This window comes from Amphibalanus amphitrite, unplaced genomic scaffold (genome assembly GCF_019059575.1).
Source record: "Amphibalanus amphitrite isolate SeventyFive unplaced genomic scaffold, NRLGWU_Aamphi_draft 001349F_arrow, whole genome shotgun sequence".
NCBI classification, from domain to species: domain Eukaryota; kingdom Metazoa; phylum Arthropoda; class Thecostraca; order Balanomorpha; family Balanidae; genus Amphibalanus; species Amphibalanus amphitrite.
The window spans coordinates 731-18,969 of NW_024882842.1; the positions used below are offsets into that span (position 1 = coordinate 731).

Below are 18,239 nucleotides of genomic sequence, written 5' to 3' on the forward strand. Positions count from 1 at the left end.
GCCTGTTCACCGACTCGGTGCCTGTTCACCGACTCGGTGCCTGTTCGCTCGGTGCCTGTTCACTCGGTGTCTGTTCACTCGGTGCCTGTTCACCGACTCGGTGCCTGTTCACCGACTCGGTGCCTGTTCACTCGGTGCCTGTTCACCGACTCGGTGCCTGTTCGCGCGCAGTCGAGCTTGCCATCCTGTGTGTATGAGTCAGCCGCCGCCGCACCGATAGCCTATCGGCAGACCGTCTCCTGATAGCACACCAGTGTGCAGGGGCAGTTGGTGCGGTTTGAACGTGGCTTCGAGTGGTCTTTCCCCAGTGCATTGGTTCATTGAATTAGTTGGTGTGCAAAAGGTTTTTTGGTTTATATAGAAGAAGAAGAATTAATAAGTATACATGGGTGTACATCAGTAATCGATAATTGTGTGTTTGAAGCGACAACGACCAGCGAGCGCTTCAGGAGCATCTCTGTGTGATACTCTGATACGTGGTAACGGTTTTCGAACGACGGATATAGACACAGGGCCCGAACCGAGAGGTGAAGAGTGACAGTGACGAGAGACAAGCCCACTGCACCAGCACGACATTCCTGTGGCCATCCAGAGTACCGATGGCCAAGGTGCGCGTTGCCTTATTGACTGAGCTGTTCTAGCTGTGAACCGATAAATAAATTCACAGCACAGCGTCCAGAAAAAAGTGACATTTATGAATGCAGCTAGATATTTGAAACAAGACTGTCAATGAGTGTAAAAGTGATATTCAGCATGTCATTTCAAAGGTGTTTTACAATGTCCCTTCTTGCCGTGCTGCTTGCATTGACTGCAATATCAGGTAAGTCTTTTAACACTAGGGGTCAAAATGCCCCCCCCCCCCTCTCCTTCTCTACCGATATCATTCAACGTATTGCAGATATCGTTACCAAACTTTTAGGACCCCTCCGGGCATTCTTTTTAAGCGCGGTGGCCAAGTTTTCCTAAAAGCTATGATAGGTACACCGTAAATGACGTCAGAGTGACGTCATGTTCCACAATTTTCGACTCTCAAAGAATGCTTTGCGGGAAGAGGTGTCACGCTTACATTTTTAAAGATAATCACATCAGAGACGTAGAATTGACAGGCTTAAAAAAAATTATCTCTAATTTTTGAAAATGTTGGATTTTGATCAACTAAAATAAAAAATGGCTATATGATACCCTCAAAATCTGCGACATTATGCATATTTCGAAAACCGGGATTGGGAATATCTGATAGGTACATCTCCTTCAGTCTTCCATCGGCATACCAAATTTGAGATCGATACCTTCTTTTTTTCTTTCTAAAGTTAGTCCGAATTTTTTTAATGGAAGGATACTCAAGGACACAACCCCTACCTACCCCCTAAACAGAGCTTGTTGCGTTGGCCCTACCCTCTACCCTCCGATCGCGCAGTTCCTGACCTATGGTAGAATTTGAGTCCGAAGTTGAACGTATCATAGCCGCGCAAGGCCGGTTTCCTCAATGACTTCATCTGGATATGGCCTGCCACCAACCACAACCATACCGGTCAGTATGGTCATAAACACCGAGCGCCCGTTGCGCTTCGAACCCGGACTTTCACAACCGGGACGCGTGCTCTCACCACGCGGAGTCCAAAGCCCTACTGACTAAGCTGCGAAGTTTTGGCTATGTTTTGGCTAAGTATGGCGAAAAACTACTCAAAATTGATAACGTAATAATTACTATTTTAACCTTCCAGGCGGTGGGGGGGGGGGCATTTTTTTGCCCCCCCTTTACTTTTTTCGATATATCTCGACAACCGTGCGCCGATCGTCACCAAACTTTCAGTACCCTCCCGGGAGCAGCTAGCGCACATGGTGACCAAAAATTTTTCCAAAGGCTATGATAGGTTGGCCGCTAATGACGTAAGAGTGACGTCATTTTTGCCATTTTCGACCCAAAAAAAGGTTTCGCGGGAAGAGCTGTCAGGCCTACAGCTTTAGAGATACAGAAAAATGTTTTTGACATAAAAGGTGTGGAATCAAAAGGGCTACAAAACTGCTATTTCGGTTTTTCGAATTTTTTGGATTTTGACCCCCAAAAATCAAAAAATAGATTTTTTGAATATAATAGCCAAAAAATCCAAAAAGTTTTTTGAATTTCGAAAAAAACCGGAATATATGTGATAGTCCCTACCGCCTTCTATCTACATACCAAATTTGAGATCGATACCTCGTTTTTTGGCCAAGTTATAGCGAAAAAACTGTTAAAAATTGATGACGTCAAATTTTCAAACTCAATTTTTAGCAATTCTAGACCTCGTAGCGCAAAACAAAGACCACCATTAGACTCCCCGTGACGAGCTGCATCGAATCGATACCCATTTTATGCAAAAATATCAACTTTGAAATTTGACCTTTTTTGACCTGACCTTGACCTGACCTCCACTAGAAAGTGACCTAAACCGTACCTGATGGTCTTATAACCAACACCATTGAGTTGGAAATGAAAAACTGGCCATAAAACACGCATCACATAACCTTAGTAAAGTTGGGCTCATGTGGTGACCCTTGGTGACCTTTGGTGACCTGACCTGTGACCTGACCTGGTATGACCAGTGACCTCTAATAGCAACATATGTACTAGACAACTGACGTCTTATCGCTGATTTTCGACAAAATGCGTTTTACTCGGTGTTAGAGCGCTTTCCCTAGAAGCCCTGTGAACGGTGAAACATTTTATCTTTGACCTGACCTGTGACGTCATCGGTGACCCCGAGGTCAATGAAATTTGGTTTCCCTCGACAAATTTGACAGGGCTATCGAACGCCGTTTGAATTTTCCGGATCCGTCCAGTAGTTTCGGAGATACAGGGGGGGGGCAAAAAAGTGTCCCCCCCCCCCCCACCCACCGTGTGGAAGGTGGCTGGTAGGCCTGCCGGGTTAAGCTCAATTTTAGCCGTTATAGATCACGTAGCGCAAAACGAAAAGGACCATTAGTTTTCCCGTGACGAGCTGCATCGAATCAATACCCTTTCTTTGCAAAATAGCAATTTCTAAATTTAACCCGCGCACCGACGGGGGTCTGCGCCAACTTAGTACCGACGGGGGGGGGGCGGATGACCGCCCCCCCCTGAGATCTCGAGAACGAAGCAAGATAGCGACAAGCGGTAAACGGCATCGGATACGCACGGTCAAGATCTACAATTTTTACTAAGGTCATTTTCAGGTCAGGTCAAAGATGACGTCACAGGGGTCATAAAAGTCAAAATGGCGGCGCTAAATATGGAGAGAGTTTTTCTCGAATAACTTTCGAATTAGTCAAGATAGGAACAAACTAAGGGCATCATCGTGATCCTCTCGTCAATCCGCATCGAATGATATATATGTTGACCTCGAAAGGTCAAGGTCAAAGGTTGACCTCAGGTCACGTGACCTCGAGGTCATCATGTATATCATTCGATGCGTCTTGACGAGCTGAACACAATGAGACCATCCACGCGTCTGTATCTTGTTCCTGTACGGAGTTATTGGCCAAAAACCTTTGGTGACCTTTGATGACGTCACATGACCTCACAGCTGCCCAACAGCAAAACAGACCTCAAGGTAGTGAAGGTTGATCGTATATGAAGTCATGTATGGTATATGGGGCCATTCCGACCCGTTTTAGTGGTAAAAACAGGGAGTTGATTTTTCCCCCATTGACTTATAATGGGGAGGTCGCGAAATTGACCTGACCTTAGGTCACCGATATCAAAATTCCGAGATATACAAATTGTAGCTACTAATGACCTAATAACATCCTGCGACTTTCAAAGGCCTCCGACATCTACTGTAGCTCTGGCACGGTGACAAAGTTGCAAAAAAGTGACTTGAGGTTGGGTCATTCAAAGTGACCTGGTGACCTGACCTTGAAAGGTAGGAGGTTCAAACTTGCACACCATGTGTAAAATTGATAAGGGAATAGTCATACCAAATTTCGCGGCGCTACGCGCCGCGGTTTTTCCGCTATTCGCGAAAAACCTCAGGGGGGGGCGGATATCCGCCCCCCCCCGTCGGTGCGCGGGTTAACCTAAATTGACCTAGGGTAAGGAGAGGTAACTTCGTGAAATCCTTAACTTCGTGATTCGCAATTTCTCAGAAATCTGAAAAGTTGCAGCGCTGTCAACCATCTCATCCTATGGGGATCGGGCAGCAGGTAAAGTGACTTTCATGACCATATAAAGAACTTTGAAATTGGTTGGTAACTGTAGCTTTTGTGCAGGGGCGTCGCCACGGGTCCCCAACTTGTACGGACATATTCTGTCAGCCGTAATACTCGTCAGATGCGTTAACCCACGCGGACCCAGGGAGGGTGTTTTTCGTCCTCCCCCCCCCCCCCCCCACATACACACCTCGGACGAATAGTTGCGATAGCCCCTGAATGCCTAGTGGTTTTGGGGAAAAAATAGAAACACATTTTACATGCATTGTTTGCTTTTTCATATTTCGTCTCTTTTTGTCCTTATCCTACCTAACCATTGTCAGCCCTGGGTACTCAGCGGACGTCACTAGCCATGCTATCTGTCTGCGGTCCCCAGGGGTAACCTTTTTACTAATACCTGTGGTGGCGGGCTGTCCATAGCTAAAAAAAGAGCGGGGAGTGATGTGACCTAATGTGCTTGAATTCCCCTCGTTGAATGAAGTTCTATGGTATTTATTTATTTATTTATTTATTTATTTATTGCAAATCTTTGTGGCATCCATACGATTTGGCTTTTACGCCACAGCGTCATACATTGTGTGCCATAGCCTAAAACACATTCTCCCTATCTCTAAAATAATACACCGCGATTAAAAAAAAAAACGGGTTAGAAGACGAGTAAAAGATACAAGACACGAGTACAACGAGAGCTGCTAGACAGTTGGCACGCTAGGTGGTCTCCAACAGAGCACGTTTTACATTTCTTTTAAATGCGCAGGCGGTGCTTCCGCGGACAGCGACGGTTAGCCGGTTCCATGTGCGAACAGCTCGATCGGGCACAGACATTCTAGTCGCTTCGAGGCGGCAGCGGCGAGTCTCCAATAGCCCAGCACTGGATGCACGCGTCTCTCGCTCAGATATGTCGGCTCGGTACGAGACAAACTCCTTCAGACGCTGTGGCCCCTGGTCCCGGTACACAATGGAATGCATCAGCACGGAGTCACGATAATCGATCACAGCATCGAACTGCAGCCACCCTAACTCTCGTCTGGCGGCTGAGATGCGTTCGTGTCGATGCTTTCTGGTCACGATGCGGGTAGCGAAGTTGATGGCCTTGTCTATGCGGTGGCGCTGCTGCCGTGTCGGTGGAGCCCAGGCCGGCAAACAGTAAGTGATATGAGTGAAAGCGAGCGACTGAATTAGGTGCACCAGTGTTTTCCGCGGAAGAGTGTCTCTGAGTTTAACGTAGCCAGGTCACATGGGCATGGAAGGGCACTCCTGCATACCTGTTCCACTATGTTTCACATGGTGGACAATTCAATAGGTATGGGACAAAAAAAAAAGAATTGATACCAACCTACATTAGGTCAAAGGGTTAGCGACATTAGGTCAAAGGTTAGGTTAGCGACCCCGAGCTGCGGCTTTTTTGCAGATTTCTTCACCAAAAAAGGTCCTAGACCTAAAGCAGTGGTACCAACGCATTGGTCATGTCAAGACACGTCGAATGACATATAGGTTGTTTGAAAAGGTCAAGTTTTATGTTGACCTCATGTGACCTCGAATGGCCTTTGGTTGACGTTTACACATGATCAGTCTCATTTGCTGACTGCTGTACCTATTTGAAGTCACTGGCTACGATTTTGTCATTCCTTTTGATCTAAGCATTCATTTAGAGCCTCAGGATGACAAAAGTGACATAATTAGGGTAATATGACTGACGTATCAGTAAAATAGCCTATAGAAGGATACGGGGTGTAACGAAATTATCCGGTCACCTTTCTTCCCGCTGTGATTAACCCGCGCACCGACGGGGGTCTGCGCCAACTTCGCACCGACGGGGGGGGCGGATGACCGCCCCCCCTGAGATCTCGAGAACGAAGCAAGATAGCGACAAGCGGTAAACGGCATCGGATACGCACGGCCAAGATCTACAATTTTTACTAAGGTCATTTTCAGGTCAGGTCAAAGATGACGTCACAGGGGTCGAAAAAGTCAAAATGGCGGCGCTAGATATGGAGAGAGTTTTCTCGAATAACTTTCGAATTAATCAAGATAGGAACAAACTAAGGGCATCATCGTGATCCTCTCGTCAATCCGCATTGAATGATATATATGTTGACCTCGAAAGGTCAAGGTCAAAGGTTGACCTCAGGTCACGTGACCTCGAGGTCATCATGTATATCATTCGATGCGTCTTGACGAGCTGAACACAATGAGACCATCCACGCGTCTGTATCTTGTTCCTGTACGGAGTTATTGGCCAAAAACCTTTGGTGACCTTTGATGACGTCACATGACCTTGCAGCTGCCCAACAGCAAAACAGACCTCAAGGTAGTGAAGGTTGATCGTATATGAAGTCATGTATGGTATATGGGGCCATTCCGACCCGTTTTAGTGGTAAAAACAGGGAGTTGATTTTTCCCCCATTGACTTATAATGGGGAGGTCGCGAAATTGACCTGACCTTAGGTCACCGATATCAAAATTCCGAGATATACAAATTGTAGCTACTAATGACCTAATAATATCCTGCGACTTTCAAAGGCCTCCGACATCTACTGTAGCTCTGGCACGGTGACAAAGTTGCAAAAAAAGTGACTTGAGGTTGGGTCATTCAAAGTGACCTGGTGACCTGACCTTAAAAGGTAGGAGATTCAAACTTGCACACCATGTGTAAAATTGATGAGGTTATAGTCATACCAAATTTCGCGGCGCGCGGGTTAAGAAACAAGACAGCCTGAGGTTTTCCTTTTGATGAAGATATCGCCAGCTTTCATAAGATTTAGAAATGCCTGTAACATTCCAGCTACTGGGTTTTCAAGAAGTGGGTTTGATGTGGACAGACGCCGTATTAGCATGTATGTGCTCACATACAGTTGGGCGGTCCTGGTGCCGGGTGTCCCCTTATTCACTTCCCGCTGGACAAAAATCCTTAAGATCTCTATGAAATCAGGATGACAACTATTTCCAAGTCGGCGCCCGTTAGTCCAGAAGGATAAGAGCTTCTCCTGATGTCACTTCTGATTCTCCTACGGACTTAAATGTAGCGCTCCAGCCTGCACGAAGGCAGCGTGGCTTGAATCAAAATCAATGCGTTTTTAGAAATCGAGCCCTCCCGTGCCGTCCGGTTGAACGGCTCCAATTATTTGTTTGCCAGGATGCTGCTTCGGTAATACTCGTCACTGAAGGTGGTCTTCTGTGACACAATGCACAGCTGGAACATCGCACATAAGCTGAACATGTCCCAGATCTGGATCTTGGCCGGATGTTTGACGCCGGTGACGGCCGGCACGTTTGAGTAATGAGTTACTGGCAGCCAACACAAGCCGCTTTGACGGTTCAAAGGACAATACAGCGCGAATAGCTGCCCACTCCACCAAACGCTCATGTCTTCCCTCGACCAGTGCAGTGGATGTGTCTTGGCGTGAGGCCAAAGGTGGTGCACTAGCTATTTTCCCGTCCATTGCGTTGTCTTTTTCAGTTTGATAGGCAGAAGAACCAAGTTAAGGGGTGGATAGTGTTGGGCTGGTGGGTCATGATGTGGGCCTTCTAGTTCTTATTATCTGCCTTGCCAATAATACAAGTCAATCTGCAGATCGATTGTTGTCGTATGCTTGTCGTTATCTTGACAACTCTCCTAACCACTTGGCAAAGCGCGGCTTTAGCGGTCGCGGCCGGGATGAGTTCTAATAAATAAGAAATAGATGTCCGAATAACTTCGTTACACCCTATATTCCTACTCTTGCGTGACATTGACTTTGGGGCGGCCTTGGATCGTAACTTTAACCACAAATAGGGGCCTGATAAACTTTAACCTGCTTCAAACATGTGTGAAGACTGCATTTGCGGTCGACGAAACTTGTACGGACATTCCGTACAAGTTTCCGGGCCTTCCAAAACTTGTACGGACACTGTCCGTAGTGTCCGTAGTGGTGGCGACGCCCATGCTTTTGTGAGCGTTTCAAGATTTGTTTTTTGCTCATTTTTGCTCGAACATGACCTCAGTTTGACCTCAATAGACAATAACTCCTGACCTAAGGTGACCTGAGATTTGAAATATTGTGTGAAGGTGTCAAATTGATGCCCGGGAAGGCACTGAAAATTTGGTGGCGCTGCGCGCCGCCGTTTTCTTGCTATTCACGAAAAAACACAGAAGGGCAAAGTTGCCCCCAGCGGGGCGAGGGTTCCTCGCCGGGCCAGGGCGTTGATGCGACCCCTCCCCAAGGTTTTTCGCGAATAACTTAAAAACATCGGCGCGTAGCGCCGCCAAATTTGGCATGCCCTCTAAGGCAACCGCTTGGCACCTTCCCTGAACATTCCAGGTCTCTGTCGTTACAGGTCAGGTCACTAGGTCACCAAAACCGGTACAATGTCAGGGTAAAATTGGGCTTTATTAGCGGCAACGGAATCGCTGAGTTTATCGTTAAAGGGACTATCCCACCTTTAACATGGGGTTTGAGTTGAGATAGCCAAGTTTGCGGCGAGGTTCAGAAACCACTATCTATCTAGGTTGCAACCCCCGCGGCCTCTTGGTGTTGAAGAAATTCGTTCCCTTCATTTGAAAATGGGCCTTGCACAAGGCCCTATCTTCAACATGGAGCGACCGTTAGTGTGACGTCACCTCGTTTAGTCATTCTGATTTAAATGGGTTTGTTCGTTGAAAAATCGCTTAAAACTTGGTCTGAACTTTGTTGTGGTGCCTACAGAGTAAAAAGAATCAGCTTTATGACAGTAATGTGGCCTGGGGAAGGAGGTAATTTTGGGCTGTGACGTCACATATTTGAAAGTTTGTGTTTGGAATATGGGAAGCCTAAGATGTTTAATGAAAAATAAATGCCAGAACCGTGTTCCTGGTCATCCAATCTATAAAGTCGGGCACAATTTAACTGGTTTTAACAACATTTTAGAAGGTGGGATAGTCCCTTTAATAGCGCAAGCACTGTAAGACTTAGGGCCACCAAATTCCAGACACAACCACCCTTCCACCTTAAAAAGTTAGTGAATTGGAATAAATATGATATCCTGCCGTGGTTCCGAAAAAGACAAAATGAATTTCTACCAATTTTCACTGAAAATATTCACCGGTTTTTAGAAATTATACTTTTAAGTTTTATTTTTGTTCATTTTGGGGGCCTCCGCTATTCCTATGGCGTCATTTGGAAGCAATAATTTGGTATCTTAATTGTGACAAATGTTGCGCGCAAGGCAGCATATACCTACGTCCTACAACCACAGCAACAATATCTTGTCCCGATCGTGACCCGACCGGTCAGTACGGGCCGGCTCATCTCAACTATACCTGCGGCGATTTGCGCCAAAGCAAAATGGCAATACCGACAAAGTACAGTGCATCCTTTCGCATTCTGTCTGAATGGTTCATGGCAAAATGGCCCAAAGAGGGTCTGCCAGCAGCTGAACATCGGCCGCTCCCAGCTGTTCGTCTGGCTGAAGCGGGAGAAGCTGAGACAAGGACTCAGCAGCAAGCCAGGCCGGTGCCTCAAATCCGCCGTCCACCCGGTAGCCATGAGAGCTGATTGCCATGGTGATAGGAATTACGGCACCAGTTAACCCGCAAGTTGTCTCAGCGTCTTACCCAACATGGCTACAACATCTCCCGTTTGATAAGGCGGCCACATTTGGAAAAAAAACGCTGTTGGCTTTATATACGGCATACAAATGTAGAGTCCGGTTAATTATGAGACACCCTGTATATAGGAAATTGCCAGCCAGGGACCTCAATTTGGCTATCTCAACTCGAAACTTATGGAAACATTTGAGAGCTTACTACTTTCTGAAGTTGTCATTTGTCTGCGGAAGATTGCCCGCCATTAAAATCATTTTAAATCGCGATCTTTTTGGACCGAGCGGAGGTTCACGAATGATCACTAGCTGTACGCTCACACAAGACTATATGTATTATGTACCTACGCTCATTTTTCATAAGCTGAATAGTAGCCTAGAAAAACACACGTAAAAATCGATTTAGACGTGTCATGGAAACGTAGCTTACATGACGGCGTAATGTGTAAAGTGTATTTTTCTACCAAATATGTATGGGAAGGATTTAAACTTATAATTAGCCCATTCATCTTGCTAGCTGGCGTTTCTATTTGCCTTAGAAAGGTATTGCCAAGTGGTAATAACAACCCACCTTTCCCGTCCAGTTATGAAAAGGGCCTGGGGGGCACATGTTATATAAAAAGATGTTTTACAGTTCTTACACGGCCGTCGGTCAAACAAAATGAATAGTCATCAAAAAATGTGATTAAACTCTTACTTTTCAGATGCAGGCGCACATAGAAAAAGAAGACAGAGCATAGTTCCAACCCAATACGTTTTGAATAACGTCACAGCTGGCACAAAAATAAATACACGGCTGTTAACAGTAAGTCACATTTTAACTACCAATCTACAAACAGCCGATATACTTGTCAGGTAGAAATGTAATTGGCCTAGACATGATAATATAAACCGAAAACACTGCTAAATATCGTGGCGTTCAACGAAAATACTAATTATTATAAAGTTACTTTAATCACGACTTTAAAAAAAAAAAATATCACGACTAGCACACAGTGACATGCCATTTGCAAACCCCAGTTACCACCATCCGCTGTCATCAGTGGTCGTGGTGTTGATGATTTCCGCGGTCTCCCGCTCTCACCGGTTCGCCTGTGTTCGCCAGTTGCCCAGCCGGCCCGGTGCCAAAGTCCAATACACAATCAGTGACCCGACCCGGTTCAGGGTGGACGATGATGGCGGCGTCTACACCAGGGTCGCCGGCAGCGAGCTCGTCAGGGCGGCCGGCGCCTTCAACTTCACCGTGCGCGCCGAGGATACAGGTAGGTCGTCATTGATCAACAGGGTGAAGACGGAACGAAGCCCTACTCTCTGTCTCATCTCGGATTCATGTAAGCATAATGCTTCGTGAATTGCAGCCCATTTTGCCGATTCCTGGATTATAAAGAAGTGACCGGCAGCTGACGATGGCCGCGCTCGGAGTGGATCGGAGCTGACCCGGAGTGTTGACCCCTGTTGCAGCCTCGGGCTCGGCGCAGCTGGCGACCGTGCTTCTGTCTGCCGGTAACCAGCCGCCGCAGTTCTCTGACGACCTGTATCGAGCCAGCGTGCTGGAGAACGCCGCCGGAGGTAGGCGCCTCCAGTCATGGCCACTGGCCACTTTGTCGGTCAACCTCGAGTGACGAATGCCATGCGACTCAAGTGACGCTGACCCACGAGGTCCCACGGTCCACGGCCTTTCCAGGATCACAGTGACTGGGTGACCCTGTATTGGGGGCCCTGTACTAGGAGACCCACAGGTTCCTCCGGGGTCACAGTGACGTTGCCCCCCCCCCCTCGGGATCGCTGGTGGTGGTGCTATCCCTCCACAGAGTCACCGTGACGCTATCTCCCCTCCCCCCTTCCCCCCAGGGTCGCTGGTGGTGGCCGTGGTGGCCCAGGATCCGAACACGGACGCCATCCGGTACTCCATCAGGACCTCCGGTCTGGTCGATACCACACTCCAATACGAAATGGTCAGTTAGCATACATACTCCGGACTCGGTAATACCACACTGCAATACGAAATGGTCAATTTCATAGTCAGAAAGGTCAGAATGGTCAGAATAATCGACGTGAAATGGAACTGTCAGTTCACCATTTCGCAACGGTGTGCGTTGCCTCTAGCGCACCAGCAGTACGAAATGCTACCTTTGTAAAAGCAAATCATACGAAACGCTTTGAAAGAGCAAGTGAGCCTAAGCGCCTCATTCCGTTTGTACCTTGGTCTGGACGAAGAGGTCCATAGATAGGTATATTGCTGGGGATACTCGACGGTAACGGGAGCCTAACCACTCGATGCATTGGCAGTTCACGATAAACGAGCTGACGGGCGTGATTCGGCTGCGCTCGGGGGAGATCCGATTCGACGAGGAAGAGTACCGGTTCACGGTGGTGGCGAGAGACCCCTCTGACCTGGAGGACACGGCGTCCGTCACCGTCCGAATCATAGGTCAGTCGGCGCGCCGGCACGCCGGGTCGGCCGCCTGCTCGGTATGTAGGTAGGTACTCAGTGGAGGAGTTGGAAATGGGAGGTGCATTGGCACATCGGCGTCAGAGGTGGCCTAGTGCTCACAGAGTTCTGAACACCCACAGATGTGAACGACAACAGACCCGTGTTCAACGACTGTGACCAGTACCAGCCAGAGGTGGCCGAGAGCCAGCCCGCTGGAACGTTCGTACTGAAGGTAATAGCGACCATAGGCGGCGGAACAGGCACCGGGGCACCGTGCCCCCCTTTGATTTTGGCATTTTAACATTAACCCTATGGGCGTTGCATGGAAAGAATGGGGTCAAAAGTCGGCGGTGCCCCCCCCCCCCTTAATCGGAAGGTGTTCTGCCGCCACTGATAGCGACAAGTTAGTCCTGTAGGTATGTATATGTAATTTCAATGCTTCGTGCTGAAGATATATGTCGCTTTACAGCCCAATTTTTACCCCTTATGATTTGTCTATCACACTGGTTCTACTGTTCATCACTGGAGACAAATTCGTCGAGGATAAGTCTTGGTGGCAGAATTGACGTCTGGTTGCTTCCAGGTTGTCGCTGAAGACGCCGACAAAGGCCTCAACGCTGAACTGGTTTACGCCCTGGTTACCAGTCCCAACGCCCCCGAATCGCTGTTTGAGATCGATTCAGCAAACGGAAGGCTGACAACAAGCAAGGTACGCCATACAGTGTAGGTTGTGCAGGTGGGATTGCATTTTCTGAGGGCGGCGAGGTTCCTTTCATCGCGTGCAATATCAGAGGACACTTCTTCATGTGGCCGTCACTAATTACACACATCTTGGTGACGAAAATAATGGTTGCCTGAATATGTGGTACAAAAAGTCACCCAGCAGGCCTGAAATGTACCTACCTACCTACCTACACAAACAAATAAAGCCATACATGCAGCTTACATGCGAAACAAAACATTGTTTCTGCCGCAGAAATTCAACCGCGACGCCCCGGACCACGAGAAGTCTCTGCGCGTGATCGTCAAGGCCAGCGACAAGGGCACGCCGTCGCTGGAGGGCACGTGCGTGTTCATGGTCACCGTCCTCGACATCAACGACAATCCGCCAATGTTTGACAAACAGGTAAGCCAAATCGCTCGTCTTAGTAACTAGATCAACGGTTGAATAACGATTAAATAAATAAGAGGGCCATGTCTGATTGTGTGCAGCTGAAATATCAATGGCTCATAGTCAATTTTCACATGTCGCGCAGGTGTACAAATCTCAGGGAGGAGCATGGTGCACTGACTAGCCGAGATTTCCCAGTGAGTCACAATGCCGCGGTGTCGTTATCAGCCCAGCGTCATCCCGCAGTGTGTGTAACACTTCCGGCGGCGGCCCGTTTCAGGCGTACGAGAACAGCGTGGCCAAGGACGTCAAGGTGGACACTCAGGTGGAGCGCGTGTCAGCCACCGACGACGACATCGGACCGAACGCGGCCATCACCTACTCGCTGGAGGCCAAATATCCGCCCAACGCGCGCGACTTTTTCCAGATCGACCCGCACACGGGCATCATATCGTCCAAGACGTCTCTGGCGGCTGTGAGTAGCCACAGTTGTGAAATACTGGTTTGCACGAAACACCGCCGTGCAAAGGTAATCGGGGTGTTACAAATAGGCTGAACCATCGATAAGATGGCAACGACTTCAGGTTTCTTAGGACCCAGGCCTAGGGGTCCAACGTCAGGCATGGCTCTACTGAGAGGGCAAATGCGCGGTCAATAATCAGCGTTTGCCTTCCCGATCACGCTGATTTGTTTTGCGTCACTCACCTTCAGGAAACCTGTGGTAGACGGTGTATCACTCACTAGTTTTTTAGACACAGAGACACTGCGTGACGCCCCCGCCTCCGTGACGCTCCACCAGCTCGGCACCAACACGGAGGTGCTGCTGACAGCCGTGGCCACGGACCAGGGCAAGCCGGCGCTCAGCGCGCGGGCGCAGGTCACCATAGCGGTGAAGGACTCCAGCCTGCAGCCGCCCACGTTCACCGAGCCGCCGCAGCCCCGATACATGCTGAAGGAGAACTACCGTGACACGGAGACGCCGATCGCCACCCTGCGGGCCGTGTGAGTGGCTCAGAAGGGGATCAGTTCGGGAGACTCACCTCTGTCGGCCTGTCAGTCGCGGCCCGAGTGGTATGGGTGGCTCAGAGGGGGACGGGGGACAGTCAGGTCCGGGAGACTCACCCCTGTCGGCCTGTGAGCCGCTGACCCCGGCTATGTGGGTGGCTCAGCGAGGGAGGAGACACAGAGGGTACACACTGATGACTCGCCCCTATCGGCATGTGAGTCGCCACTGACCATATCGGTTATCGGATGTCCGGTATTCGATAACGACGACACGGTCGCGCAGTGTCGGAGCGACTGGCGCAATGTTTGGAATGAGCCTAGCTCAATGGAAGTGGACGATAAGATGCCTCCACCGTTCGCAATGGCCACCTACATGCATTTGCGAAATATTGCGGAGATGTTGAACAGCTTCAAATAAAACTCTCACTTATGCAGATTGTGTCGATCGCAACACCGTCATCATCTCCGGCGCCACGTGTTCGCAGTTCAAACCTGGAGGGCAGTCCAAAGGTGTACTACGAACTACTCCACGGAGCCCAGGAGCAGACCAACAAGTTCCGAACGTTTGTTGTGGATGAGAACGAGGACGGCGAGGCCATTGTGCGCTACGGCGGCACGAGGCAGCTCGACTACGAACAGACACCGGCGTACAACATCACTGTGGTGGCAACGGTACGTGATCGCGGTGCGCAGCTCAGGCGCGGATACAAGGGGGGGGGCCATGGGGGCCATGGCCCCCCCCCCCCTTGGCCGATTTTTTTCAAAAATAAAATAAAAAGTTAAAAAGTTAAAAAAGCTGAAAAGGGGGCCTCCTGAAAATAAAGTGGCCGAAATCCGATGAGTTTTTTTTAACCTACCCACTTAGTTATTTCTTAGAAGACTAGCTGAGAAGACTTCTTTGTTAGAAGATTGGTAAAGCTTTTCATAACTTGGAGGTCTCTCATACTCACAGAGATGACCACTTTTACAGGGCCTCCTAACCTGCACAGAGGGCCTCCAAGCCTGCACAGATGTTGAGATGTTGCCTGAACAGCTAGATAAGCTCAATAGACGCAGTTTTTTTTTTTGGGGGGGGGCCAACAAGTGGGAAGATGGGGCCTCCAACAGGTGGGATTATGGGGGGGCCTCCTGGCTTCTAATGGCCCCTCCCTTGGAGATTTTCTGGATCCGCCCCTGGCGCAGCTAACAATGTCCACGGGCTTATCCGGGTTGTATTATCCATTTCGAATGTACAAAATGCACATTGTCACTCGTATTGCTCGAGTGTGTTTACCGAATATTCTAAATTCTCGACGCAAATGAGCTCGAGTTGAATACAACCAAGTCCAAGCAAGTCCTTGGCTTCCACATGCACAGGCAGGCAGACCATCCGATGTGTCTCTGACCTGCGTTGGACGCTTTCTGACAGACGGACCAGCAGACGTCAGCGCAGGTGACGTTCCAGATCGTCCTGGAGGATCGGAACGACAACGTGCCGACGTTCTATGACGCCGACCAGGCCGTGGTGCCGGAGAACTCGGTCCCGGGCACGTTCGTGGCCGTGGTGTCGGCCGTCGACGGAGACGCCACGCGCCCAAACAACCAGGTGCGAGAGCGGAACGGCATGCACATGCAGTTAGCCGATATGAGACAGTGGTCAATCAGTAGAGCACGGTGTTCTAAATATGTATTAGTATATATTGTTATCTTGTTCGGCCAGCAGTACACAAATGTTGCAAATAAACACAAATATAAATAAAAAATTAACTTAAGTTAAATGACTTAAGTCTTGACTTACAAAGGGCTGTCTACACTGATGAATGACCACTACATATGGAATGGCATTTAGATGAACTACTTAAAAATTCCACCAACCATAACTATTTATTTAGATGCACTCATAACCCGTTGACTAACTTGTTGGGTATGACCATGTTTGATCCAGGTGACGTACAGCCTGGACCGCGAGTCGGCCGAGTACCAGCTCTTCAGCATAGAGTCCGGCACGGGCCGCATCTCCACGCGAGTGCCGCTGGACCGCGAGGACGCCTCCCGTCCGAGCCCGTTCTACACGGTCACCGTGTACGCTGAGGACGGCGCGCCGTCCGACATCTCCCCCGACGGGCAGCCCAACAAAGGTAGGTATACACATCTCCCTAGCCCAACAAAGGTAGGTATTATACATCTCCCCACAGGCAGTCCAGCAGAGGTCCACATATACATCAGTCCACATATACATCTCCCCAGACAAACAGCACAACAAAGGTACAGACATCATCTCCCCCGAGTCCAACAAAGAGTCAAATGAAGCAAGAAATCGACGCTACAGACACCTGCATTTCAAAGCTTTGTTACATGCATGAGGTCGTTGTTTTCCCACGATTGAAAGGTGTTACCTAAACGACATCACGAATTACAATGAATTCGCCGTTGCGTTTCAGACAAGCAGCGAATCACCGTTGAGATCGGAGACGTGAATGACAACCCGCCGAAATTCGAGACGGCCATCGACACGGCACACGTCAAGGAGAATGTCGACATCGGTTCCAAGGTGTTCGACATCAAAGCCACCGACATTGACAGCGGTGAGACACGGCAGACCGGCGGAGATGCGGCGCTCGCCGCCCAGCCGAGCCGCCGATCAGAGATTACTGCGGCCAGAACTGCGTGGATCTCGTCAAAATCGGATCATAATGTCAAACAAATGTCACGGACATGTTTGCTTCGATCTTAATCAGCCTTTGTTTGTGCATTCTACTTACTTCCTGATAATGACGCTCATCTGTTCGAAATGAAAGGGTCTGAAACCTTTTCGTTTTGCGGCGTATATGTATCGTCGACTGCTACATACATAGGTACCTATTTGTCTGCAGATTCCAAAATAAACTACCAGATCACTGGTGGCAACCTGGGAGCGGCGTTTGACATCGACCAGGTCACCGGCACTGTGACAGTCAAAAATAACCTCGACTATGAGACAACAAAAAGGGTAAGTAAGACATGTAGACTGCAGCGGCTGAAACAGCGACTCTCGGATCGTGGTGTCTCCATCGAAACTGTTTCGCAATGCAGTGTGTTTTCGGGAAAAGTTTGAGACAAGCTACAATAAAAACAAGATATTTTCTATTTCATTTAATACAGCCTGTTTTTTTTTGCGTTCAGGTTGAGTGTTCTACCAAATATCATATCCAAAACTAACGTTGTGCAATTTATTGCCATTTACCAAAAGTACAACATCACCGTCACTGCTTCGGATGGAGTTTACGAAGACAGTCATCAGGTCACGATTGAGGTGGAGAACGAGAACGACGTTCCACCGACCTTTGACCAGCCTAGCTACGAGAAGTCCATGCAGGAGGGTTACCTCCCTGCCACGCCCATTCTGACGGTAGGCCAAAGATCATTTAGGTTGTAGCAATCCGAATATCATCTGTGCCCATCTATTTGTCTAAAGATATGCCATACGAGCAAAATAATATGTTAGTATTTCATGTTACAAATGGTTATATTGTCAAGCATACAATGTCAAATAAACACGGATATATGAAAGCAAAACAACTTGACATCTTCTAGATATTCAATTCACCTCGTTGCGATGGGGCACGTATGATGAGCTGAGTGATTTCTGTACATTTGACAGGTGACTGCGACCGACCCAGATCCAATCGGGACACCGTCCATAATCTATAAACTGTCCGGACCGGGAATCTACGAAGATCATCCGGAACGGAATGTGTTCAGCATTAACAGCGAAGGAGAAGTGATCGTTATAAAGGTAGGTAAAAACATTCTGGTTTCATTCCTGCGACTTCTCACATTATATCTAGTATGCGATCCTAAACGTAATCGCACTCAAAGCGTCGGCGTGCGAGACGACCTGCGAGTCGATTTTGGCAAACGGATCCACTTGGTTGTTCAGATATAACCTATCCCATTTGTTTCACGACTGATCGTCTCAGACGTAAATAACAGCCAATTGTCCCC

At 48.6% G+C, this 18,239-nt stretch overlaps 1 protein-coding gene across 2 annotated transcripts in view; it reads left to right on the top strand.

The window, feature by feature from the left end:
- Positions 1–236: 236 nt before the first annotated feature.
- LOC122372351 (DE-cadherin-like) overlaps positions 237–18,239 on the top strand; it is a 38,971-nt gene continuing 20,968 nt past the window's right edge. For both annotated transcript variants that reach the window (XM_043349452.1, XM_043349453.1), the window contains exons 1-18: positions 237–820; positions 10,431–10,531; positions 10,832–10,988; positions 11,188–11,295; positions 11,578–11,681; positions 12,016–12,157; positions 12,301–12,392; positions 12,744–12,869; positions 13,137–13,286; positions 13,552–13,746; positions 14,071–14,273; positions 14,762–14,948; positions 15,685–15,861; positions 16,201–16,393; positions 16,697–16,840; positions 17,129–17,244; positions 17,485–17,643; positions 17,896–18,030. In XM_043349452.1, coding sequence (XP_043205387.1) covers positions 730–820; positions 10,431–10,531; positions 10,832–10,988; positions 11,188–11,295; positions 11,578–11,681; positions 12,016–12,157; positions 12,301–12,392; positions 12,744–12,869; positions 13,137–13,286; positions 13,552–13,746; positions 14,071–14,273; positions 14,762–14,948; positions 15,685–15,861; positions 16,201–16,393; positions 16,697–16,840; positions 17,129–17,244; positions 17,485–17,643; positions 17,896–18,030 — 2,580 coding nt within the window. In that variant the 5' untranslated portion in view covers positions 237–729. The remainder of the gene's footprint in view (positions 821–10,430; positions 10,532–10,831; positions 10,989–11,187; positions 11,296–11,577; positions 11,682–12,015; positions 12,158–12,300; positions 12,393–12,743; positions 12,870–13,136; positions 13,287–13,551; positions 13,747–14,070; positions 14,274–14,761; positions 14,949–15,684; positions 15,862–16,200; positions 16,394–16,696; positions 16,841–17,128; positions 17,245–17,484; positions 17,644–17,895; positions 18,031–18,239) is intronic.